We start from the raw sequence: 25,534 nt of genomic DNA, 5'->3' as shown, positions 1-25,534 counted from the left end.
TCAGAAAATCTTTACAGATTTTGCAGAAAGAATCCAATTTCTCCAGCCTTGACAACCTTGGTATTGACAGGTGTGCTGGTTGTTTCTGCTTTGACAGTTTGGGATGACAAGCATGTTTGGAGAGAGAGATTTTTTCCCTGTTCTAGTGTTTGTTAACATGTTTTCTACTTTAGTATCACTGAAACAATCTCTCTCTCCCCATCTCCTTTTCCTTTTCTTTTCATTAATATTATATTCCAGTCTCACTTCCTTAACCAGCTCTAGTTAATTTTCACTTTACCCTTTGCTCTGTCAGTGTAGGCTGGAAGAAGACTGAGCTGTTCCACCAGCTGCATGCCTTGTGATAACCCTTATCCTGGCTCCAGGTTCAAAAGCAGCCTTAGACAAAAATAATGAGAAAAAGCTTCCCAATATACAGGTTGGATAAAATTAAATAAAACTGCAATCTACTATACTTTGGGGCACAAGATAAGGAGAGAAAACTATCTCCTCCATGTCTTCTAGCTCTCGCTGCAATTCTTATGCATTCAAAAATCGATGGCTCCAGGTTTTGTTGTTAATGCTGGATCACCCCATGCCCAGGGAGGCGAGTTAAGGGAGGAACAGAACACATCAGTGATTTCCTTACCTGAATTGTGGTCATTCCAAGCTCCAGCCCAACCAGAACCTGCCCGTCCTGCAGCCTGGCGATCCTCGGCTCCTCCACCTGCATGAAGTCCCTGACCATGTCTGTGATGTCCAGCTGCCAGTCAGAGCCCAGCAGGTAGCTCAGCGGGGCCCCAGGCTCCGGGGCCTCAGCCACGAACTGTGTCAGCACCCTGACCATGGCGTGCTGGTACTGCAGGGTGCAGCCCCTGCCCCTGCGCTCATCCTCATCCTCGTCGTCGCTGTCCCTGGCCGGCCTGCCGGGACAACAGCAGGGAGAAGTGAAACTGTGCTGGGAGAGCCTGGAACAGGAGAGCTACTGCTGACCCAAGTCTGCAGCCTGGCTGTGGGACCAAGCTGCTTCCTTCAGGTTCTCCCACTTTTATCCTGTTTCCCTCGTTCATAACTCCAGGACAGCACTTGAGATCACCAACTGGCCTCCCAGCTTTGCTACCACACTGTCCTCCCCAAATATCTACCATTATTTTCCATGTCAAGTCCTTGCTTTCAGGACGTTCACACTTCTTTTCTTTCTGGATCTTCCCATAAACATCTTTGTGTTGCCATGGCAATCTCCTCTGTACCTACTCACACATCCCTCTCTGTACAATACAATTTGAAATCACATCTCCACCAAAATGTCTTTGCTCTGGTACTAACAGAAACCTGTCACAAATATCTTCATTTGCAGGTGGGAATACCAAGTACCCACTCTATCAATTCGTTTCTCTTGTTCTTAATAACACTGACAACAGATGCAGACAGTTCTGACCTGCTTCATCCATCCTCTGTTCTGTGGGCACTGGCAGAGTCTGAAAGCTCTGTCCTGACTCTGGGACTCTGATCAGTGCCATGGGACCCTACAGGGATCTGAAACAGGTATGTGCTAATTGTGACCACTGACAATGGATCCATGAACTGCTAGGACCTGTGAACAGGCTGGAGACTGACCAGCCTTGCCAGAGCTGGTTCTTGCTGATGTCTCCTTGCTGCCTCGTGCCTGATCCTGCCTAACTTGACCAATTGGCTCTTCCCATCTTAGTCCTTAGTGCTACAAAAGGAAATTGATTTCCGATATAGGTTCGTGCAGCCTGCAGTTTCCATTTCCCTTAGAAGTCCAGTGCAGGAGCCCACTGAATAAATGTCTGGTGACCTTCAAATTTACAGCAGAATTGCATTAAGGCCAAATGAGCATGTTCAGATCCACTGGCCCTGACAGGTCCCTGGCAAGTGCACAGCCCGGAATGAACATCCTCTAATGAAACCTACCTCTTATTAGAGATGATGGGGACTCTCCACCCCTTGATCTGATTTAGTTCTGTGTCAGAGACCTCTATCTGCAGCGGGAGACGAGGAATCCAGACTGTCATTTCTAAAGGGGCACTCAGATGCTGGTAAGTAAAATTAACTATGACATTCACTTTGCCTTTCATTTCCTTCCCATTGACAAAGACATAGTCACATCTGTCAGAAACCTGGAAATAAAAAGGAGAAGGAAAAAAAAATTAATGAGTCTCTTCATGAATTATAAAGTTCACTACATGCTGGGTAAGTGAGTAGGAGGAAGAGAAAGGATCTAGGTTTAAACTAGCTCCAGGTTCAGAGGACAACTAGGACTAACGAGAAAGGTGCCTGGTGTGCCCTTCATAGCTTCTATAATTCAGCATCGTTTTAACAGGCTGGCTTTTCCTGCTATAAACAGTTCTAGTATAATTTAAGATAAGAGAACAGCTTTTTTTTTTTTTTGTCCTTAATTCCCACTCCAACCGTAGGACAGATCTGGTAAAATGGCAGGGACAGAAGATTCCTCTCCTCTCCCCAAAGCTCAGCCAGACTCCCCAGTCCTCCTGCTCTCCTGTGTGCAGCCCAAGGATCCCCACTCACCTGGAGCAGGAAGAGGTAACTGCCTGCAGAAAGAACTGAGAAGGGGCTGACCTCTCTAATCAACCCCAGAATGGGACAGAGTTCTTCACGAGTCCTGCCACAGGTACCGGGAAATAGACGGTCACAACCAAAAGGAATCCCAGGGAAGAGCTCACTGATGCCCAGGGCTGTCCCCTGGGCCCAAACAGCTTCCTCCCTGCTGCCAGCCTGGCACAGGCCTTACACAACTCTGGAGCAGAGCTCAAGCCAGTCCTGATGTCACTTTATTTATTACTTGCAGCTCTGGACATCAATATTGCAGAGAGTTAGTAAATCTCACTCGAGCAATTTAACAGTTACTGCAAGGATCTAGGTGAGCTGACAGGACCTGTTCATTACAGTTAGTTAAAATATATGAGTAAATGTGCACGTCAAATAATTTATTAACTACCACTTTACCGTGCTGATGATCTGAAGGAATGATCTATTAGAACCCTGAACTCTTTTCACAATCCATTACCAGCCAGCCCTTCTATTCCATTCCATCAATGTGTTTAATATTTCTCCCTCTGGAATGTATAGTCTCATTCTCGTCTGAATTTAATGCCATTTTCTACTTTTCTGTTTAAATGCTGAATGAATTTAAATAATATTTAAATATCACCAGCTTTTGTAGGATAATTTGCATTCCTGATATTATTATCTTTAAACAACCCCCTCCCAGACAGATCCACAGTGAGTGCATTTCCATCCTGGCTTGTCTGAGCCTAGGTAACACACCAAGAAAAGGTTATCATGGCTTTTGCAATGTCTCCTTCCCAAGCAAAGTCTGCTTTAAGGTCAAACTCCTGTAGTTGCTGTCGGTTTCAGCAGGAAAGTAAGGAGTTTGTTTAGAAGCAGATTTATGGGTTTGGGGATTGTCTCGTGTAAACCTGTTTTACATCAGCTCCCAACAGCTCCTGTCAGGATCCAATCTCAGTGTGTTGCACAGCAGGAAAACCCAGCTGCTGTCAAAAACCCCTCAAAACATGAGGGGAGGAGCTCCGAGCAGGCAACTGAGCACAGCCACGTCCCAGCCTCGCTGGGGCCTCGGGCACTGATGTTACATCCGCTCCCCACAGTGCTGATCCCAACTGGCCTGGGACTTGGCAAAACTCCAGAGAAGCTCGATGTGAGCCTGCAGGAATGGCTGCAGGGGAGGCTGGAAGCACAAGCACATCCCCCTGGGGGAGCAGCATGTCTGCGCAGCAGCACCAGAGCACACATTCCTGTTTCTTGCAGGAGCCACACTACTGTGAGTGGGATATTTTCAGGGCAAGAACTGCACCATGCTTCCCTCCTGCAATGTCTGATAGCCTGTCTGACAGGCAGGAGGGGAGAAGACCTTCAGGCAGTGCCTGGCACATCTGCTTCTTCTCCCACCTTGCTTCTCGCTAAGTGGAAATCGTCTGCTGCTTGCTGGCACTGTGCTTATCCCTGTTGCCTTTTTGTATTTTAAGTGCTGTTCTCACACCAGACAAGTCTCTTATGTGCTAATGAGCTCTGTCTGCTGCTTTGTGCCTTCCCCACTTCCCCTGAGACACCAGTGGGGAGAGAAACTGGGCAGAGCCTCAAAGTGCTGATTTCCACCGGCGAGGCAACAGATAAAGCTGGAGACAGAGTGGCCCCGAGGTCACACCAGCCCAGGGGCTGATGGCCCTGGGCTCCTGCACTCGCCCTTGTGCTCTGCAGGCTGGAGCAGGGGCACAAAGGAATGCTCTGAACACCAGGATTCTCCTGGGTAGCACCTGGGTAAGAGCTTGCCACCTCTGCTTCCAGCTACCAACACCTCACATTGGTCCATCTTAGCTAATTAACACATTAGGCCATTAAACGTGATAAACCTAGGACTGAAGTCTTAAGGCACTTAGGGACTGAAACACTTCCCAGTGACTGAGGGCAGCAGGTAAGCTTTTGTGCCTGGCAGCACAGGAATCAGAGCTGAGCTTCCAAACCGCCGTGTGGAGCCGCTGGGCCTTGCAGGTCCCTTCCATGTCCCCTGCCTGTCCCCTGCTTGTCCCCGTGTATCCCCTGCGTGTTCCCTGCTCTGCACTTGGCCAGGGCTGCTGGCAGGGCACCTGCCAAACCTCCTCCTGCTTGGGTAAGGCTCTGCTGTCTGAACAATCACTTTTGAAGCACACACACATAATGCAGGTGGGATTTTGCTGCTGTTTTTATTATCTGTGAGCATGTAAAGAGCAGCCCAACACACAGGGGCTAGAACTCAACACACACTCTCCCAGGCACAGAGATAACAGCTGAATTATGCTAGTTAGAGATGGGAATCAGACTCTCAGGTTTTGAATCCATTAATACTCAAGCAATAACAAGACAAAGAAAATTTGGCAGGCAAACAGACCTCGATTCCAACTTTATCAGGGTTTACTGCACAAAGAGAGTTAAAAAAGAATCCATCCCTAAAAGACTACTACACGAATGATTAAATAAATACCATGACCTTGTGCCTTCAAGATTATGATTTATAAAACAAACTGACAGTCAGGAAAAAAATGGCTATGCTTGGGATACCCGCCTGTGCCTGTTTCCCTGGCTGTAAGTGAAGTCGGCAACAACTATGAGCTCATTCAGTTCCCAGCCAGCCCTTCACTGTTGGGATGAATAAGCATCACTGTTCTGCTGCAGTTTGCATGCAGTCCTAACAGAGCAACATCAAAACATGGGGCAAAGTACAGTACATTTTCATAAATCAGGCCAGCACATTCAGAAACAGGTCATCAATAGACAGGCAGATTAGCCATGCCCGTGTTCCTGCAGACACATCCGAACCATTCATCTTCCAGTACAGAGAAGGGATGAAAAGATGGAGGGGGAGAAGAAAAATCGAGCTTCTCTGTCTCTTCTGAGATTGTGTTTTCCAAGCTGTTTATTGGGAAAGAGGGAGTATCTTGTGCAGTGAGTTTGCTGGGCCTCAGCTGAGGCTCTGCAGGACAAACACTCACAGGAGGCAGGGCCTGTCCCAGGCAGTGGCAGCTGGCACTCTGGGGACTGTCCCCACAGCTGGCACGGGCCCTGGGGCCTCTCGCACGGCTTCTCCCAGTGATGCTGATGGGAAGAGCCCAGGGAAGCTTCGGCTGCCACGGCCCCTTCTGAGCCTGCATTTCCCTTCCCAGCCTGTAACCAATTCCAGCTCCTCAGCCGGGCAGGCAGCTCCTTTCCTTCAGCATTAATTCATATAAACAGGCTTGGAGTGCCGCCAGCCCCTGCCCAGCACGCTGGCCTCTCCACGGCTGTGCTTGCAGAGCATCCAGCCAGCGCACAAAGGCACCAGGGGAGCCCTGCACACGCCCTGGGAGAGTGGGGCTGCAGCAGCCTGGGCACACAACAGAGATCCCAAACTGATCCAAGACTGATCCCAGATCCCAGCAAACACTGTCTAAAATGCAACAGCAGCTGCAAAGGGACTGGAGCAAAGGGGGTGATTTGTGGGGAAAACCAATCTGTTTGCTTTCCAAAATCCAGGGACTCCCCCCCATCTCTCATTTCCCCCTCCTGCTTTTGAGTTTTGGTATCTCAGGGACGGCAACTCCAGTTTTCAGTAAAGGTGACAAGGGCTCAAGAGAGAAAGAGTAGATTTTCTTTTACTGCTAATGTACTGCTGGAATACATCTCTGTGTTGTGGCCACCGTGATTCAAGGACATTATAATGCCATTAAACCCTTCTGGTGCTGTGCTCCCTTGCTAAAGCTTTTCTAGGCTTTGTGTCACTGGAGCTTTTCACACAACTACACTGAGCTGACTTCCATTAATTAAGCGAGGCTGTACTTAGCGTTCACAAGATGCTCCAGAAATTCTCTCGGTACAGGGCTTTTATCTCTTGAGGGACTGAGGTTTGAATGGTCTTTTTCGGGCATGAACTTGGTAGGTTATAAAAGTGCTTTGGGTTTCTTTTGGCTCCTGCAGGTCTCCCTCTTTTTCTGACAACAGTGAACAGCTAAGACAGCTGCCTCTGAGTCACACACACACATCTAACCACTGAGTGCCAGGCACCGAGGGCAGAGGTCTGTCCCACACTGCCAGCACAGCACAGAGGCAGGAATTACATTTCCAAGTGCCCCATGCCCATACCAAACACGCAGCTTCTGGCAAGCTGGATGTGGAGTTCAATTGTCAGTGCTACAAAATGTGCAGAGTGGAGCATTTCAGATGTGCTCAGCACTGAATTCAAACCCCCAGTCCCATTGTCAGCAAAGGGAAGAGAGTGAAGTCACTGCTGCTTCCTCCTGCAGCTCCTCGTGTAAATCCGCAGCGCCCGGCCCCACGTGCAGCTCTGTATTTTGGGTACTCCCAAACCGAGCCCAAAGCTCAGCTGGCAGCCCTGCAGCTGTGCAGAGGATGCTGCTGTGCCACTCCAACACAGAGCCCTTCCCTGGCAAACACAAGGAGGGGCATTGCTGGTCCAAGGCACTTCTTTTTTACATTACCCCTAAGTGGCTGTTTGTGCTGTTTGAACAGGGGTCATCTCTGTCCTCTAAAACTCCCCACCTTCTGTACGCTCGTGGGGTGGGATCACAAACCAGAGAAATTAGCTTTTAGTAATTTCTCTTATTTTATTTCACTGTTTGCTACATTATCTGTGGAAGAACACACTAAACTCTTGGAAGCAGGACTTCAGCCAGCCCAGGGAGAACGTGGCAAGAAGCAATAAAGCCCCTCACAAATCCCACACGGTCCCTTTCACACTGACCTCCTGCACCCACGTCTCCAGTGAACATTGTTCCCATCCCTTTCCTAAAAGGATTTTACTACTTTTCCCACTGCCCTGGTGTGCAGGCTGTCTGTGGGAGATCTGAATTTGTGGCTGGCTATTCCTCTGGTCCCACAAATCCTGCGTTAGCTCTGGGCTGAAGAGAATCCAAAGATCCAGTGGGAAGGAGGGAAGGGGAATGTACATCGTAACTCTCAGAAGAGGTACCCAGCATTTCACTGTTAGCTCTCAGGAATACTTGTAGCAGTCTTTCCCCACCTCATTATCATTATTAAATTCCTATGGGATAACAGTAAAGCCCTCACAGGAGGCTGCTTTTCTGCTGCAGTAATTCTGCTGGAACTCTTACGAAGTCCCAGCTAATAAGTCTTTGAAAATAAGATGTATCTTGAGCAGTTTAGGTCTCTACATTTCAAGGGTGGCCAGTTAGGAAGGTAAGCCTCTGATATTTCCACACAAAAATCTGTACTTGGGAATCACTCTGCCCCCATCCATGTTGCTGTAAATGATCCTTCCCCCACACCAGCGCTCTCTGTATATAACATACACTTCAAACACAGCCCTGCCACCTTGGCAAGCTCATGGGATCTCTCCTGATTTAGCACTGCACACATTTTCCTTGGTCTACCAGCATAAATGGGGATATTTAGTAACATAAGTTATGATAATGAGCCCTGCCTAAATCACTGCTGTCAGAAGAAGAATGGGGGAGTCTCTTCTAACCATTAAAAATGAATGAGGAGGGAAATAAATAAGCAAAAGCAGCTCATTTGAGCTATAAAAGACTTGAGAACACAAGCTGTGTACCAAGGTACAAAAGGATGAGGCCATTATTAGCTCTATAAGTCACTTATAAATGACTCGGGGGAGGCGGAGTCACCTTTAATCACCCGCGCTTAACCCGAGGTGCGAGATCCTTCTGAGATAGCTGAGCCCAGCCTGAAATGATGCGAGGCACAGATAAATGACTCTGATGAGGCTGCAGCACAGGGGTGGATCAGCCCTAAGCCCACTGTAGGTCTCGAGAAGGGCCCTGTCCCAGTCTGGGGTTCCTGAGGAGTGTGAGGATCAGGAATCACCAGATCCGATGGCAGCAGCAGATCTGTAAAACCACCCCGGGATGCTGCTGGAATCAGGAGCAACCACTGAACAGCTGCTCTGGAGGCATAATTACAGCACCTCCTGTGCTGCAGAGAAAGATCTTCCTTTTCTTGCCCAGAAAGAAGCAGTAAATGCAAACGGCACCACACCAGGTTTAGGGATGCTCTTCCTGCTCCTCGGCTGCTCAGGGACTCCGCAGGTTCAGCATCCCAGGCTGGGCTGCTCCACTGCTGCTGAGAGAAGGATGACCTGGCCTGAGCCCTGGTGGCTGGATTCCAGACAGACTTCAAACCTAGCATCACCTGGACCAAAGCTTCCCCCATTTGGGGAGATTTACACTGAATAAGGTCCTCTTAATTTTAAATATTTTGAATTTTAACTGTGAGGGTTGAAGTACCTGCTGAAATCTGAAAATACCCTTTCAAAGGTGATAAATATTAGAACAAGGGGGAATGGTTTTAAACTGCAACAGGGCATGATTAAATTAGATATTAGGAAGAAATTCTTTACTCTGAGGGTGGGGAGGCCCTGGCACAGGGTGCCCGGAGAAGCTGTGGCTGCCCCTGGATCCCTGGAGTGTCCAAGGCCAGGCTGGACGGGGCTGGGAGCAACCAGGGGCAGTGGAAAGTTGCACCTTGATGATGTGCCTCCCAGCCCAACCCATTCTCTGATCCTATGACATGATGAGCTGTCTCCTCAAGACTTCCCAACTCGTCATCCTTTCCAGCTGCTTCTCTGCTCTGTGCAGAAGGACCTTGCCTTTTTTAGAGGAGGGTCAAGTGACACATCTGAACTCTGCAGGTTCAGAAAAACCAGAGGGTGCTCTGAATTTGGAAAGTCCACACCTTCGAAGTGTCCACACCTTTCTGCAGTGGTTTTCCTATCGCAGCATGACACCAAACAATACTGCACCCACGGCTGTATCTGCTTTTCCTACCCAGAGACAAACATCTCCCTTTGTTTCTAAGGGTCTTGTTTCTTGCCAGGCTTTCCACAGTGTCCTGATGGAAGCCCACCTAGCGCTGCTACAAACAGATACTAGCAGAGACCTGTGCACATGAAAAATGTTTTCTACTGCACTAATCCACCTGAAGCATCTCGCAGAGCATATTGATTAAGAGAGCTCTGATAGCAATTAATTTCTAAGAAATATTTTAGTTTGTTCTGCAGCTTTGTGGCAAACATCAATGTGTTATCCTCAGCCAAATACACCCGAGTGAAATACGCAATGGGGCATTTTAAAAGGCCTTACAATTCTGGGCAAACATCCAATTGTAGCTGCAAGTGTAATAGTTCCTTTGTGATCCGACACAACGCCCGCAGTGTGTTGGTGTTACCAACTGAAAAATCCCCTCATTAACAGCCTCTCCTCAGGAATCACCTTTTGCTTTTTAAAATCAAGACCTGGTGGATAAAACTTCAGTGGGTTTTTCCCTTCTGTTTCTTTTGCCCCTCTTTCCACTACTACAAACAGTCAATTTCTCACTGTGCCGTGGATTTGCACAGATTTTATATATTTTTCGGGGTTGCAGTGAGGGAAGAGCAGCTCCTGCCCAGCCCTTTGTGAACACATCATTAATCTCTGTACACTCTGTCCTCACCTGTGATTTATTTCTGTCCATGGGCTGCCTTTAAACAGCTTGTCCCCACTGACCACTGAGCTCAGGCCAGCCAGAGGCCACCTGATGTGTCCCTGGTGCTGAGTGTCCCCTCTGCCATGGGACTGGCAGTCGAGCTGCCTGGAGGATGAATGCTGCATTTCAGCAGGGCTTTCAAGACACCTACATTTACTTTCATTTTTGGGTCACGAAATTCAGTTTCATTTCAATTTCAAATGATTAAAATTATGTAAAAATACATAACATCAAGGGAAAAGTTATTTTAAAATGAAAAAATCAAAACATTTCATTTTGGAAATGTCACAACAAGTTGTTTCCTTGACACAACAGGAACCTGGTAGCATCCTTTTCTTCTTTTGTTTTCTGTCAGAAATGAAATTCCACGGAAATTAGCATAATTTCATGAAGCTGCTTTACAGGACTACAAATTCTGGCTGAATAAACTCTGCCAAATTTTCCCCAATAAGGCTTAATCAACTGGGGCCACAAATCAAAACAAAATCATCACGATGAAACTCTGTTCAATTAAAATCCAATCACACAGAATCCTTGGTACCTTTGGCACAAGGAACAGTGCTACTCCCACGTGCAGGACGGGAAGTAAAGGCACAGAACAACCTTTCCAAAAGCCCGGGATTAATTCCCAGCTCCCTCACACACTTACGAGATGGCGGTGTGTAATTTATTGAGATCAATACTCCCAAGGATACTGAAGTGTTAACTCCCACTGAACTCCAGGGGAGTTTGGTGGTTAAACCTCCCTAAGAATCTGGCCTTTAATCTCCCTTTGATGTATTTGTAAAACAAGGATCCTATCCCCTTGTTTCACAGGGATTTTGCAAAGCCTAATCTGTAAGAAACAAGGAAGAGCTCAGGTGCTGGAGTTACACAACTGCACAAATGCATTAACATTTATGTGCAGCTCTTCGGGCCAGCCCTTCCCCTCCTCACCTGCAGCAGCCGCTCCTGGCCCGGCCGAGGGCAGGGGCAGCTCTGGGGTGCAGCTCTGGGGTGCAGCTCTGGGGTGCAGCTCTGTCCCTGCCAAGCAGGGCACGCACAGAGAATTCAAACGGCCTCATTCACTGCTGCTGCTGCTCCGCGCTCCTCTGCAGCCAGAGCCATCCCTCATTTGCCGTTGGCTGGGCTGCAATTCCTGCTTTCCAGCTGGAAAAGGAGGTGGCGGCTTCCTGCCCACCTGCTGCTCGGGATGCTCGGCGAGCGGCGGTGCTGCCAGCACGGGATGAGCACAGCACCGAGACGGCTCCGTGTCCCTTCCTGTCAGTCAGCGGGACGGGGATGGCAGCAGAGCCTCAGACAGGCAGGCACTACTGTCTCAGGAGCTGCCAGAAAGCTGCTGGACTCAGCCCACCTCGTGCGGGAGATTTTAGGAGCCACAATTGTTTGTAATCAATGTGAGAACACTTTCTTGCTCCTGTTAATTGAGTTACATCTTCCTCTTTCTCTCTCGATCTGGAAACCACGAGCATTCTGTGTCACTCACTGCAGCCATCCGAGCGAAGCAGGAGAAGAATGAGAAACACAGCCAGCACCCCAAGCTCTTCCTCACTAAACTGAGAATGGCATTACTGCCCTCCCTCCAGGAAAGCCTAAAGAGGAGCAATGACAACAGAACAACTTTGGTTCGCACTCGTGAAAAGGAGACTGCTCACTTGTCTCTGGGTAATGAGTACCTGCTGTCCAAGGGAAGCAGAGCTGATGAACAATGTGACAAATCCAACGGACTAAACCAGGCTGCAAAGGGGACAGTCAGACTTCCAGATCCATCAGGTCCAGTCAGTGAAGCACCAATGGGGAGAGGAAGGTAATTAAGACACACACAGAGCTTGGCATAGGCGGCTCTAGGGGCTGTCATCCCGTGTGTGAGACCCCTGCCCTCGGGAGCAGCCAGGAGCAAAATGCCTCCAATACCCGTCTGACCAAAGGAAAGTGTTTCCTCCAATTCCTGTGCTCTCCCAGGGCAGCTGAAGGACCTTATGAATTGCTGAATCTGCCCAAAAGCAGAGCAGTCCCAGTGCTGCCCGGCTGTCCCAGCAGGCTGGGGCTGGAGCGCTCCCACAGCACATGGGCACCGGGAGTTCAGACTGTGGCCAAATCCCACGCCTAAAGCTTCACAGGACATCTGTGACCCAGCCAAGAAATGAAAGCCCAAAGCCAGGGCTCTCCTCCCAACAGGGCCCTGTTATTCCAGCCCGGGGCAGACCCAGCTCTAACAGAATCACAGAGTCACAGAGTATCCTGGACTGGAAGGCACCCACAGGGATCACCAAGCACGGCTCCTGGCCTTGCACAGGACAGCCCCAAGAAGCCCAGAGAAGGGTTCCCCTGGCCCCACCACCTGTGGGAGCACCAGGCTTTGCTGCTGCCACTCTCATGGGACCTTTTCTCTCTCTGCAGTGCACACAGGCAGGTGTGAGCCAGGGGCTGCCTGCCTCCCTGCTGGCTTTGCACAGCACAACATTCCCTGGCTCTGTGCGGTTCCTCTTTTGGCACTGCCATCACACATAACACAATTATGTTAACGAGCCTCTCTTTGTAAAGATCTCCTGTCTTTCTCTTCATTGCCCTGAGCCTCGCTTCCAGTCACTCCTCATCCATCCTGACCAGGTCATTTCGGATGAATTGTGCAAGTGCAGAGGAGAGCTCTGCCTCACCACTGAATTCAAATGCCTTTTACACAGACGCTGCTTCCAAGGGGGTGGGTGGGACGGAGTGAGGCCACCACCATGTGCTGAGCAGTGTGGACTGAAGCTCCTCTGCACAGCCCCATGGACTGCAGCTCCTCCACACACCCTGGCTTCATTTCCAGTGAAATTTATTTTTTCTCTGTTAGAAAAAATAAGATCCTCCTTTAAAGGGTTTTCGTAACTTTATGGAAAATTGCTTAAAACCAAATAAAACATAAAAATTCTTTTGCATCAACTGATGAAAAAAGAAATTACCATCCTTATTGTAGTTTTAAGCATGACTGCTATGAAATTTGCTGTGGGTTTGGTCCAACAAACCAAGAGCTGTTGGTTTTCTTTGTAAAGAAAAAAATAGAGGAACTAGTTTAAAATGCTTTTTCTGTAAGGCCGTAAGAGAAATGTAAATTCTTTCAGACCATTCTGGACTTCTAAATTAGTTAGAAAAAAGCACTGGGCTGATACATTCTCTGCCTCCTTGGATTCACTCATCTTTCATCTCCATCACTGCATTGCAGACTAGCAGCATCGCTATTGTTCTGACAACATTCTCATTTTTCCAGCTTCCAAGAAGTCTCTAGACAGGGGTTGTCAGTTCTAATTATGCAGCTCGTGCTGCAGCAACAGGTGGTTCCCAAGGTCTCGGGAACACCACTTTCACCTTTTGCAAAGGGATGACAAAACCTGGCCCTGGTCCTGACACAGCTGCACATGAGGGCAGGCAGGAGCGGGGGAAGGCAGGCACGTGGAACAGGAGGAGCTGGTGATGGTGGCTCCTCTGCCAAACCTTCCCAAGCACACCTGCAAGGGGCACCTGGACTGGCTGTGGGCACATGGATCCTCGAGCTGAGAGATCTGTGGAGATTTACAACACCCAGAGCCAGCTGAGCACTAAAAGCTCGGAGTTCTGGAGGAGTGGAGCTGTGCCCACACAATTCAGCTCCACATCTCCCTCCAGACACCACAGCACCGTGCAGATCCACCAGCCTGGGCATCTCTGTGCCACGGGCCGTGGCAGGACACACACACACCACAGGCAGCTGATGGCTCAGCCCTGCACCAAAAAACGGGATTGGATGCTCAAGGATCCAGTCTTGAGGAGAGCCAAATTCCATCCATCGGGGTGACTGCCCTTTGACTCTGGTAAGCTCTGAGCCCACCCCAAACAGCCACACTTCTTCCCTCCCACAGGGAAAGTCCTGTGTTTCTAAGCTCTGCCCAAACAGTAATGGGTTATACATAAACTTTAATTAGGGACACCACTGAGGACTGATCTGACCCAAGCCAAGCACGAGACCAGACCTCCACAGACTTAAAGGAGATGAGAGATTCACAAGAGAAGTGATTGAAAAGACCCTGCAGGGAGAGGAGAATGCCAGGATAAAAGGAGTGGAGCTTGAACTCCTCAGTGCACTCAGACTGCAGTGTCCCACAAGCCCAGATCTGCAGGCACCAACTTGAGCTGAGCCATTTCTCAGCTGGTACTGAACAGAACAAGGACCAAAAGCTGCTGGAATCACTTGTGTAACTCAGACACCACCCCAGCAAGGGCACCGCATTTCAGTCACTTCAACACAGCGAAAAGGAGATGAAATATGGCTAGCAATGGCAGACTTTAGAGCTACAAGGACAAAGAGATTTCCATCTTGGTAACAGGAGGACTTCAAAGAGTTTTAAGGATCCAGTCCTCTTTCTGCTAGAGAGTTTGCCTAGGCAAAGTCTAGTTCTACTCCTCTGGCAAGTACTCAGATCTCCAACATCACAACTTAGGGGAAAAAAAAAAGAAAGATCTGTTGCAATATACATGTACTCATGCATGCACAGCAGGCTCTGGAAGTTGGCCAACACTTTGAAGTGACTGGGGAAAAATAATGCAAGAGCAAAGCATGAAAAATTTCTGAAAGAGACCTGTGCCTTTTTAAGCCAAGAACCACTTGCAGAGAAGCATATCTGAGCAGGACTGTGCTCCAACAGCAGAGCAGCAGCCACAATACACAAGTGCCAGATGAAAGCTGGCATCAGCCAACATGGACAGGCTGGAGAGCCAGAGAATGTTTTCCAAGCCACACTTGCTGTAAAAGTGACTCCAGAGTTTGCACTGGAATGGGAGAATCCTTCCCCACTGGAGCTGTGGGCGGGGACGCCGAGCAGGGAGGGCATTTCTGTCCTCTCCTGCCCCACCAACACAACCTTCCCACCCTCAGCTGCCCAGTTGTGGGGTTTCCATGAGAACAGGGCACGGCTGTGGCACTGTTAAGGTGTGACACAGTGTCCCAGTGGCCCTGGCTGTGTGAGTGGCACCGGGCTGGGGCTCAGTGCCTGCCACACCTGTGCCCAACAAACCCCTCTGGGCACCTTGGCTTCCCTGGGAAGCAGCTCTGCGTCCACCAGGCTAAGAGGGAGCTCTCATCATCATCCCACACTCCTCCCACCCTCTGCAAACCCCACTGCTTACTTTTCATTTCACAGCCCTAAACAAGCCCCTTGTGAGGTGCTGAGCTGAACCCAGGCTCCTCCAGCGTCTCTCCAGGGACAGAAGTAATCCAAAACCACTTGCTCCCCGCTGTGAACAGAGGTCATTATTTTGACAAATTAGTTAAATCTCTCTCAGTCAGCAACGAGGACCCTGAATTATTCAACATGCATCTGTCTTTTTGCCTTACAAAAATGGCCTGTGAAGCAATAAGTGTATTTCACTTGAACCACTTCTGAAAGATGTAAGACAGTCTGGGTTCACTCCAATGCCCCTTGAAGTCAATGGGAGCCTTTCATTTAATTTTCATTTAATTAATTTCATTAAAGTTGCAGATGATGCCAAGCTGGGAGGGGTTAGAAGTTCTCTGGAGAACGAGCTTAGAATTCAAAATGAATTTTGTAGTGTAGAAAATTATTTGAAATAAATAGATGAGCTTGAAGAAAGGTAAGGGCAAAGTATAAAGTTGGATAAAAACAATTAAGTGCAGGATGGGGAAGGATTGGCCTGGTGATATCAGTGAAGAAAAGGATTTGAACTAGAGAGGATCTGACTAGAAACTCTCCAGCTCCAGGGATCACCGAGCACTGGAAGATGATAATTAACAACTGCAGTAATAGTTAAGATCCACTTAGACAAATGATTTTCAGGAATGTTTTCCATAGCTGGAAATATTGCTCCTTTCATCTCAATTTGAAATTTTCAGTGATTTTTAAGCCTTATAGTGAGATATGGGACGCACAACTTTTCCTGTCTGTAGTCCATGCATGTCATCCACAAGAAATGCGGGTTTTCTGGGTAGAAAAGGAAACAAGTATTTCATCTTTCTTCCTCAGATTCAATATTGATCACAAAAGCAAAAGCAGGTCCTGTTGCACTGGAAAATATGTTTTGCACAGTAAGAGAGGCAGAAGAGCACAGCCCCTGTGAAAGCCACCCCTCACAGCTCCTCCGAAAGCAGGCTGTGCTCAGCACCCTCCTGCCGCCCTGCACTGAGCTAAAGTTTAGCAGTTTAAGTTACTGGAATGCAATTAAATAAGTTAGCAGTGCACAAAGGAAATGTTACTTTGAACTTTCTTCTTTCCTTATGAGAAGTGAGAAAATGCTGCAGATACTCTCACCTGTATTTATAGCACTAGCAGTGATAATTTACATCACTTCGTGGAGCATTCTGACGTGCAAGACAAGCCACTGCCTGAAAATTGATCACATTTCATTAAATCGAGAAGATTCAAGGAAAAAAACATATTAAAAAGATGGAAGAAAAGGCATCCTGTTTTCCTCAGACAGCTAAACAAAAGCCTGGCTTAGGCCCAGTGAAATCACCACGGATCAATACCGTCTCATTTCTGTGTCTCTTTCTTTGCACGGTCGGGTAAAATAATAACAACAATGGTGCTGCTGATGAACATTTTATATTTGAACTATTCCCATTATCTAACAGCATTTCAGCATTTTGCAAAAAACCTTCCTGACAACACTTTGTAAAGCACATCACAGTGAGGGCTCGGTGCTTATGACATAAATGTGTGTCTCTGGGTGCATTTTTTCATATAAATACCTGTTTATATAGTGCAGGTATCACTATCCTTATTGAGGAATGAAAGGAATTAACTGTTTACGAAGCTTTCCCATGGCCACGAAGTGCTGGGGAATGTTATCTGCAAGTGCTATGTGGGATGAGAAATGACGTCTCATTACTCTGATGTCTGAGAATAATCAACCAAACAATGAAAACAGCTACATTTAGCATAAGTAGGAAAGCCAGGCCAGAAGCATTTCCTCTCATATAGTCTAGAAAACATTATTAAACAAACCCACACTCGTGGAATGGGTAGAAGTCCAGGTGAGGACTGAAGAGATGCAGTTTCTATTTAATCTCTGCCATTTGACCTCATAAAAGGTGTTTTTTGTGCTCTGTTTATTCATTAATGTTTTATTCATGTCTGTTCTGGCTGTCACAAGACGGGCTCTGATGGGGCACTGCAGTTCCTGGGCACTGAGGCTTGGTGCTGCTGGGAGATGTTGCAGGTGCTTTCCTAATAAAAATGTGCTCAAAGAGACAATGCCAAGCACAGCAAGAGCAAACCCCTGCCCGTGCCCACAGCCCAGACACAGCACTGAGGCTCTGGGGGGCTTGGGTCTGACAGCAGCAGAGCAAGGACAGCTCTCAGAACATGCTCAGGGTCAATGTAAGAGTACAAAAACATCAGCTTTTCCCCCATAACCAAATACCAAAGCCCAGCTGTGCCCCAGCTCCCAGAGCAGCCAAGGGGGTGGCACGGCAGGGCAGCCAGGGGAAAGCAGAGATCTTGCTGCCAACCTGAGCCCACAGCTCCTCCAAGCTTCCTTTTTCTTTCAGAGAAATGACAGAGGAACACATTCAATAAAACATTTCAGGAGCTGCTTTCAGCGAGGATAGGGAATCGAAGGTGGACGATCATTTGAAAGCATTTTGTAAGATTTTAGCTGCTTGTTCCCTATCGACTCTGATGGGAGTCGTGCTGCTTTGATCTTCCAAACGCTTTCACACTCCCTCCATCCTGACGAGCACTCATACCATGGATCTGTTTACTGGGAAATTGAGGTGAGTCCTGAAGCCTGGTATCTGAACTATCTTCAAACAACCACGAGGAAAGAACAGCCAGATTGTGAGAGAGACTCTATCTGAACACCAGCTACCCTGTTGTATCAACACATCTTGCATGTTCTCAGGGGTTAGGAATTGATGATGTTAATAACAAAGTCTCATGGCTGATCAAGAAGCCCCAGTGAAGCTGTATTTCATGGGAAGCTGTATTTCATGTGAGGACACCAGGGTGTGGAAGCTGCAGAAATGAGCAGGTGGTGGGTCTGTGTTCTCAGTAGCTGGATCTTTTCCAGAAAACTCCTATTTAAAGCTTAGGCAAACTCTGGACACTAAACAGGGCAACTGTGCCAGTCAGCAGTCTGTCCCACAGGGGTTGGAGAAGCAGAGCAATTCCCAGGCAGATGAGTGGAGCAGTTTTCATGGCCCTGCTGATGGGTTCAGGCGGATCCACGAGAGTTTCAGGTCTCTGCCGGGCACATGAGTGACACCACGGTGCAGCCTGTCCCACCTCGGGCATTCCACAGACACACCTGCTCTTTTAGAAACACCTCATGGCCAAACCTCCCCACTCCCATGGATTCAGTGTGGGTGCTGTGCCTTTAGTGCTTCCCTTCTGCAAATCCCCCACGTCCCTGTGCAGGCATTCCCTGGCCTACCCTGCAGGCACCGGGGGCAGCTGCAGCCTCTCCTCTCGGTTTCCAGTCGGCACGAACACACTGGACAGCTCAGCTCCATGGCAAGTTCCCTGGGAAGATGCACATAATTAGTGCAAGCTCTTGGCACAGCGAGCTGGCAGCAGCTCACTCGGGTTTATCCTGCACGCTCACCGTGGGCTGAGGCGACAGCTGATGGCAAAGGCTGAGCTTTACTGGGGTGAAGCTGAGCTAAGCTGGAGCTGCAGCTGCCCAGGAACGCCTGTGCCATCACTGAGCTCAACCTGGGGCCTTTCTCTGCGAGAACTGTCGCTGTCTGATGGCTGTCACTCATCCACTGAGCTCTGAGGAAGAGGGAGCCCTTTGCCTGCTCTGGCATTCAGTGGGCTCCACAAAGCCTTCTAAACTTCCCCAGAACTCCTTGTGAGAATTTTAGGTGAGCTATCAAACTCCCCCTCAGGTGAATAAGGGCTGTCTGCCTCAGGAAGATGCTCTGGACTTGCTAAGGCTATTCAGATTTTTTTTTTCAGAAGCAGAGGTGATCCCCATCATGCAAAATCACGTTATAAGAAGAGAAAAGCTGATTACAGGATGTGCATGGTTCCTCCCTGGACTCTTCTCTGCTGTGTCTCACCCAACCTCTGTGTATGGATGTGCATAATTCAGTGGACTGAGATACAGCAGGTAAGAACAGGGTCCCTAACCCTTTTCTTGTAACTTGAGAAGCAGGACTCCATATAACCGAAGGAGAAGGGAAATGAAGATGTGATATTTGCAAGACAACTATGACTGCTGCAAATCTCGGCGTGGAGTTATTCATACCTTCAGGACTGCTGGGAATGAAGCTGCAATTCCAATTTGTTGGTTTCCAAACTAGAGTTGTTCTATCACCCTCAGGTATTGAGAGGAGGTTTCAGCACAATTTCATTTGGATCTTTGAGCCTTCTTCCCTCAGACGTGTGCAGACAGGGGAGATTTCCCTTCCTCTGCAGTCATAGATGGATAGGTGTGAGTCCTGAAAGGCTTTCACAAGCTGAAACAAATCTTTCCACATTAGCAGACCCTTAGGTGGAGGAGCCACTCACATGGAATCTGCAGCTGTCCTACCTCCTGTTACGGACAAAAAAGAAGAGAAGTGGCCTGGACAACTCAGTTCACCAAGAGGGCTTTCTTCCAAATCCCCATTGATAGCTGGCATGGAAATGTCACTGTTTAGGCTCTCTGGATTGTAGCAATTCCTCATTCCCAGAACTTCTGTAAAACTTCTAACTACATTTATGAGAAAAGGTAATTTTCTTAATACAGCAACTGTGTCCTGCAGAAGCAAGCTCCCTTGCAATACATTATTCCTCATACAATTTTAAAGTACGTCTACCTTAAGCAAATCTGGCTGTTTCAGCTAAAAGTTGTGCAGCCTTAGGCATTCTTTATCAGATGAGCAGATGATCTTTTTAACACCTCGAGTTTCTGAGTTTCATGTCTTCCACTAAATCAATCTCCCTCTCATGATTTGTATTTATATTGATGCCCAATTCCATTACAACTCTCTCTTATGCTTTTGCAATTTCCTCTATTATTCTTTTTTAGGTCTATAATATAATTTCAGTTGCTAACTCAGAGGCTGCCACTTCATATTTACGAACTGAAACTCGAATGTGCATTATTACTTTATTTCTACGAAAGTCCATGATAACTAATGCAGTAATTCAATTTCTACCAAGAGGCTTACGTTTGGTTTCCAATCTGGCCTCCAACCTTCATTCCTCCAAACAAACTTTTACATCTCTATTTACATATTGGGATCATTAAAGTTCTTTTTATCTCCCTGTCTCAGTGGCTTCAGAAGCTGTAATGGATTTAGGCAGGAGTTTAATTAGAAACTGCTCTTTTCTGTATTTGAGGCTACATTTCACGTGAAAGGGTAAAATATGCCTCTAACAAATGAAAGGCTTGATGTAAGCCCCCCAAAGCCCCAGGCTAGATAAGTTTTAGTGGAGCAGACAATTGGACAGTGGGAGATCCTGCTGCTGGGTCCATTCCATAGGAAGCTGGAATTCATTTTACATCTTCCTAAGAAAATCACCCTCAGCAGTTTGCCTCTGTTTTGCCATGATACCCATGCAGACACAATCAGGTTGTTTTCAGCAAGGCTTTTCCTTATTTTCTTTCTTCAGTGAGCATGGAATATCTCAGAGTTACATCTCAGAGACACACTCTGGTCAGCCTTGTCCCCTGCTCTGGCCCACCTGCACTCCTGTCCTGCTGTCAAGGGGAAAGGAACCACACGAGGCTTTTCCAGATAACTGCACTGGGCACTGCAGGGGCAGCTCCTCAAATGCCAGGCTGGGCTCAGGGAAAGAAAACACCAAACTCCAGAAGAGCCTGCCTGAGTGACGGCCTCATTACGGTTCTATGATTAAAACTCATTAAAACTTGGGGCAGCCCTGCAGTGCCCATGGGATCTGCCAGCACAGCCTGGCCTGCCCTGGGACTGGCTCCAGAACACACTGGGCTCCATCAGCACTGGAATGGATTCTGTCCTCACTGCTTCCTGTGCTGGTCCGTGAAGGAAGTCCTCTCTCAGATAATGAGGTTCTGGGACCATCCCATTCATTCTTCTTCCCCAGTAATTTATTTTGTGCAGTTTTCCTGTGTTGAGCACACTTTATGCTACTTAATGTCTTGTTTTAGCCACTTGGTTTCACCCACTCAACAGCAACAAAACCATCAACCAGCCTGGGAAGAAAACTCTTATCAGTAATTAGCCTCGCCGGATATCAGATGGTAACTGTCAGCTCTGGGTTCTAAAGAGTCCAGGATGAGGTTAATCACACCTCCACACAGCTGCCCCAGCAGCCTGAGCTGCAAAGAAATGAGTATCAATGAATGCTGTCCAGCTGAATCTGCTCAGAGAAGAGAGAGCTCCAGATGAGATTAGACACACACATTGTTTAACCTGGGAACAAAGGGCACAATTTGGAAAACTACACGTCAAGGTGTCTCCAAAAATTAGCACAGCACATACAGCTGTGGTGCCAGAGGGGCTGATTCTCTGCAGGCCTGTGTGAAATCCTTGCGACGCAATGCTGAGCCCCAGGGAAACAGAGGCTTTCAAGATTTGTTATGAGCTTGAAACTCAGCTCAGCATCATCAAAATGTGTGAAGAACTTTCAAGGAAACACGGGCTGACGTATGGCTGTGGCACTGGAACAACTGAAATTGGCTCTGGCTGATCTTTGCTTTCAGCGTGAAGCTGACGCCAGACAAACCCATCCAGTGACAGCGAGAGCCGTGCTCAGACACAAACAATTTCCCAGGAAGGAACAGACTTCTCTTCATCACATACAGTGCAGAGCAATCCCATTAACTACACTGGGTTAAATTTGGATTTTCAGTGGCGGAAATGAGATCCAATCATTAACAGGACTTGTGTGTGTGTGCGCATGTGAGACCGACTTTTTCTTTCGGTGACAGTCAAGTGCAATTAATATAATGCTCACAGACAATGCATAAAATATAGTTTAGTACCATCCATTGTGCCTTTAGAAGCCTACTCACCAGGACAAATGATACTTCCCTTCATTACTGAAGTTTCACTTCTCCCTCTCTGCCTTTTAGTGGAACGAAATGGAGCATGTAATGGAACGTCATATTCACAGATTTCATTTTGGTATCAGCTCCAGGTCTGCCCAAAATCTCAAACACTACAACAGCTTTTACATGCTCACAAATGCTCAAAGAAATTGCTGAGGGCACTCAAATCCCAAAGTCTAAAGAAGATGCCCTAAATTTACTCAAACAAAACCCCTTTACAGCTGCAAAATAATTACCTGCTTGCAAATAATCACATTATTTTTAATAGCTATTATATTGAACAGATTATTTAAGTTGGGAGAAAATACCAGCTTTGTGTAATACCTACCTGCTCTAAATACACAGTTACACTTTTAACTAAAATTGAAGAGCCATTAAAGCCACTTTTTGTAGGTGCTTAGGTTTCTAATTTGCAATTAAATTAATTGGATTTGAATGCCTAAATTGGTTCAGAAATCAGGCTTATCATCCAATAACGAGTTAAACAGGACAATGTTGCAAACCAAGGCTGAAACAGGAAAGTTGTTCAGCATTTCTGTGGGCAGCTGATGGGGGAAACCATAGCACCAGTGTGTCCTACAAACAAATATAGCACCCAAGCCACAGTCTCAGAAAAGGAGAGCAGAGCCTGCCACATGTGTAAAGCATGAGAACTGTTATAGATAATAATTTCTGGGTGTTCTGGCATCTCAAGCACTTTTCACATGTGTTTGACTGATGTACCCTCTTGAAATCCTTAAGTACTGCATAGTTTTTTTACATAACTGCAAAGAGAAAAAGTACATGGGTAGCCAAAAGTCACCATCCTAAAAGGAATGCAAAATGCTCCAGACAGTGAACAAAAGAGAGGAATCTTCAGTCAACCGACCTTCACAGACTCTGTTACATAAGAAATCTGAAAATATTTCTAAATCCTTCCTTACTCAGGCACTGATATTTTATCATGACAGAATTTTGTATGGGCTGTGATTAAGTGAAATTTAACAGGAGTGATTTCTGAAGAGTCTGTGCTCTGTCCTAGTTAGGGTTATGTATGTTATTAACAACCATAATGACGATGCTTATACATTACATTTTATGTCTCAAAGCAAATCTTCAGGGATTTAGCATTAATGCTCTTTATCTGTCAAGGTAATTCAGAGCTATTATACACCTTTTGTGTGTGTCTCTGCTGAGACAGATCAAATAAATGACATGCCAGGGCCCACAATGGCACAGCGATGTCACAGCTGAAAGCACATGCCAGAGCCCACGCTATCAGCAGCACATTTCAATGCAGCCTCTCAGAAACCATGCAATGGGTTATCCAGTTGTGATCCCATCTTATTAAGGAAGAAATGAAAATCAAGTGTCACACGCTGTGTGCAGGCTGAGCCCTTATTAGAATCTGCAACGCCTAAAATCCCATCCAGGTTTAGCCATTAGAGCATGATTCCCTCCTTCATTAGAACGAAGGCAGAACAGGACAGCACTGAAAATTCAGGTTCATTATGCCCTTTCGACCCCAGCCTTCCTAACACATGCAGCCTCCCCTTTTCCTGCACAGATGTATGTGCAGAATCAGCCCTTGTTCTTCCAACTGCCTCTGAGACCTCTAGGAATCCTGCAAGTGTTCCATAGCTAATGTTCAGGATACTTCAGCTCTGACCACCAGTTTCTCTATTAACTCCAGAACATGAGCCTCATCCTCAGCAAATACTGACACAGCCCTTGGATCTGAGCACATTTAAATCAGCTGAAAATGTCTTGTCACATGTATTTTTATTTTAGCAAGACCAACCCCTTCCACACCCAATACAACATCTGGACAGTCCTGCAAATGATAAGCAAAAGCAAATAATTTAGTGGCTATGCTGTACCTGGTGTGTCCAGAAAAGTCCTCAGTTGGGCTGAGAAGACAGTCATTTACATGGCATTGTGTAACTTCTCACTGTGGTAACAGCAACACAGAGCTTTGTGCCATGATCAGGAGGATGGCTCGGAGCTGGCAGCAGGAGCTATAAACACCTCACCTCATCAGAGAGTGGCACACGGCCACTGCAACTGCAGAATGCACTGGGAACTTTTTAAGAGGAAGAATAGCAATTTATAGTCATTAATGCAAGCTCCTGCTTTGGAGACAGGTGCTGGTGGATGATCTGAGCCCAGTTTAGCTCACTCCCATCAGTGGAACATCACCATGTGCTTTCAGTGCTGCACTGCTGCTTTAGCCCAGCAGAAGGAAGCAGGAACTCATTTCCCTTTGCATTGTCTGCTCCTTCCTCCCTCAGCGTATTTTCTCTAGAGATAAACCAATCTCTTCTCACGGAAGCATTTCTCAAAACTAGGGTTCAGTGTGCAATGAGGAGGGTTTGGAAAGCAGCTAAAAACCCCTAAATGCCCTTTGCAAGTCCAGGGGATTTGGACATACCCACAGGGGTGTCTCCCACTGCCCAGATCTGACACTCAGAAATAGGTGAGGCACCTGGAAAATCTTCACCACCCTTCTTGAGCACCTTCCCTGAGGAGATTCACAGGCACAGGGATGGGAGCAGCCTTCTCCAGGGATGGGAATAGCCTTCTCCAGGGATGGGAATGACGGTCAGGCTAATGATGTGACAGCAAGGGAATGCCTGTGCAAAGCCCTGGTGTCATTTAAGCAAGCACACAACAGCAAGAAGCACTCCTGGCCACCCTCACCCTCTGCTACTGATTCCTGCTCCAGTGTCACTCCTTCCCCAATGCTGGCACTGTGAGCATCCCAAATGAACTCAGTCAGGGGGCAGGGAGCTGAGCAGGCAGAGAGCTCATTCACCAAAGAAACAAATGGATCCATTTTCACTCCTGGGCAGCAGAGACAGGGATGGCAGCTCCGTGTTAGCTTTAAACTGTCACAGAACTGCACCTTAGCAGTGCTTTAGCACATCAGGGACATTCATCAGCCCCTTCTGGGTTCAGAAAATGATTAAATTTGCTCACTGGGATCCCCCTTGGCATTACTGTTCAGATATTCTTTAGATTTTGCCTCATTCTTTTTATGGACATAGACATATTCCTCGCTATAAAGGAAGAGAAATACCCACAGAAAGAGATTACCATCCCTGGCTCTACAGGAACACATATTCTTTGCCATGAAGCACAAACCCCCCAGATTTCTGGGTATCTTCTGTAGAATTTTGAAGAAGCCTCAATTCAGAAATTATTTGGATGATTTTTTTTTCCATTACAGAGCAGTTTTTTATCTTATGAACTTCTAGTCTTTCAGAAATACAAAGGGAGTGCAGGCAACAGTGGCTGTGGCAGTCCCACTGGGGCTTTCAGTATGGATGATTACAAATAGGCAAATAACACCACAGAAACCTTGTTACTTCCAAAGATTCACATCAGAATGATGAATTGGCAGAATATGAAAGAGACAAATCCAGTAACTTCAACAGCTTTAGGTGAGTTTCATACAATTCCTGGGAGAGGCAAGTCTGTTGTATCAGTTCTACATTCAGAATTCATCTTTGCCACATCTGTTTTTCATATCAGAGAGAGATTAAAATTG

The 25,534-nt window shown here is 47.2% G+C and overlaps 1 protein-coding gene across 4 annotated transcripts in view; it reads right to left on the bottom strand.

Moving 5' to 3' along the window:
* Window positions 1-25,534, bottom strand: part of TMEM132D (transmembrane protein 132D) — a 173,677-nt gene that overhangs the window by 7,101 nt on the left and 141,042 nt on the right. For all 4 annotated transcript variants that reach the window (XR_011155441.1, XR_011155442.1, XR_011155443.1 and 1 more), the window contains exons 6-7: window positions 1,915-2,120; window positions 629-902 (exon numbers count right to left, since the gene is read on the bottom strand). Coding sequence is in view for 1 of the 4 variants with exons in the window: in XM_069030853.1 (XP_068886954.1) it covers window positions 629-902; window positions 1,915-2,120 (480 nt within the window). In the remaining 3 variants the exon portion in view is untranslated. The remainder of the gene's footprint in view (window positions 1-628; window positions 903-1,914; window positions 2,121-25,534) is intronic.

This window comes from Aphelocoma coerulescens, chromosome 15, assembly GCF_041296385.1.
Source record: "Aphelocoma coerulescens isolate FSJ_1873_10779 chromosome 15, UR_Acoe_1.0, whole genome shotgun sequence".
Classification (NCBI taxonomy): domain Eukaryota; kingdom Metazoa; phylum Chordata; class Aves; order Passeriformes; family Corvidae; genus Aphelocoma; species Aphelocoma coerulescens.
The sequence above is the reverse complement of the archived record's forward strand: the minus strand, read 5'-3'. Positions and strand labels throughout refer to the sequence as shown.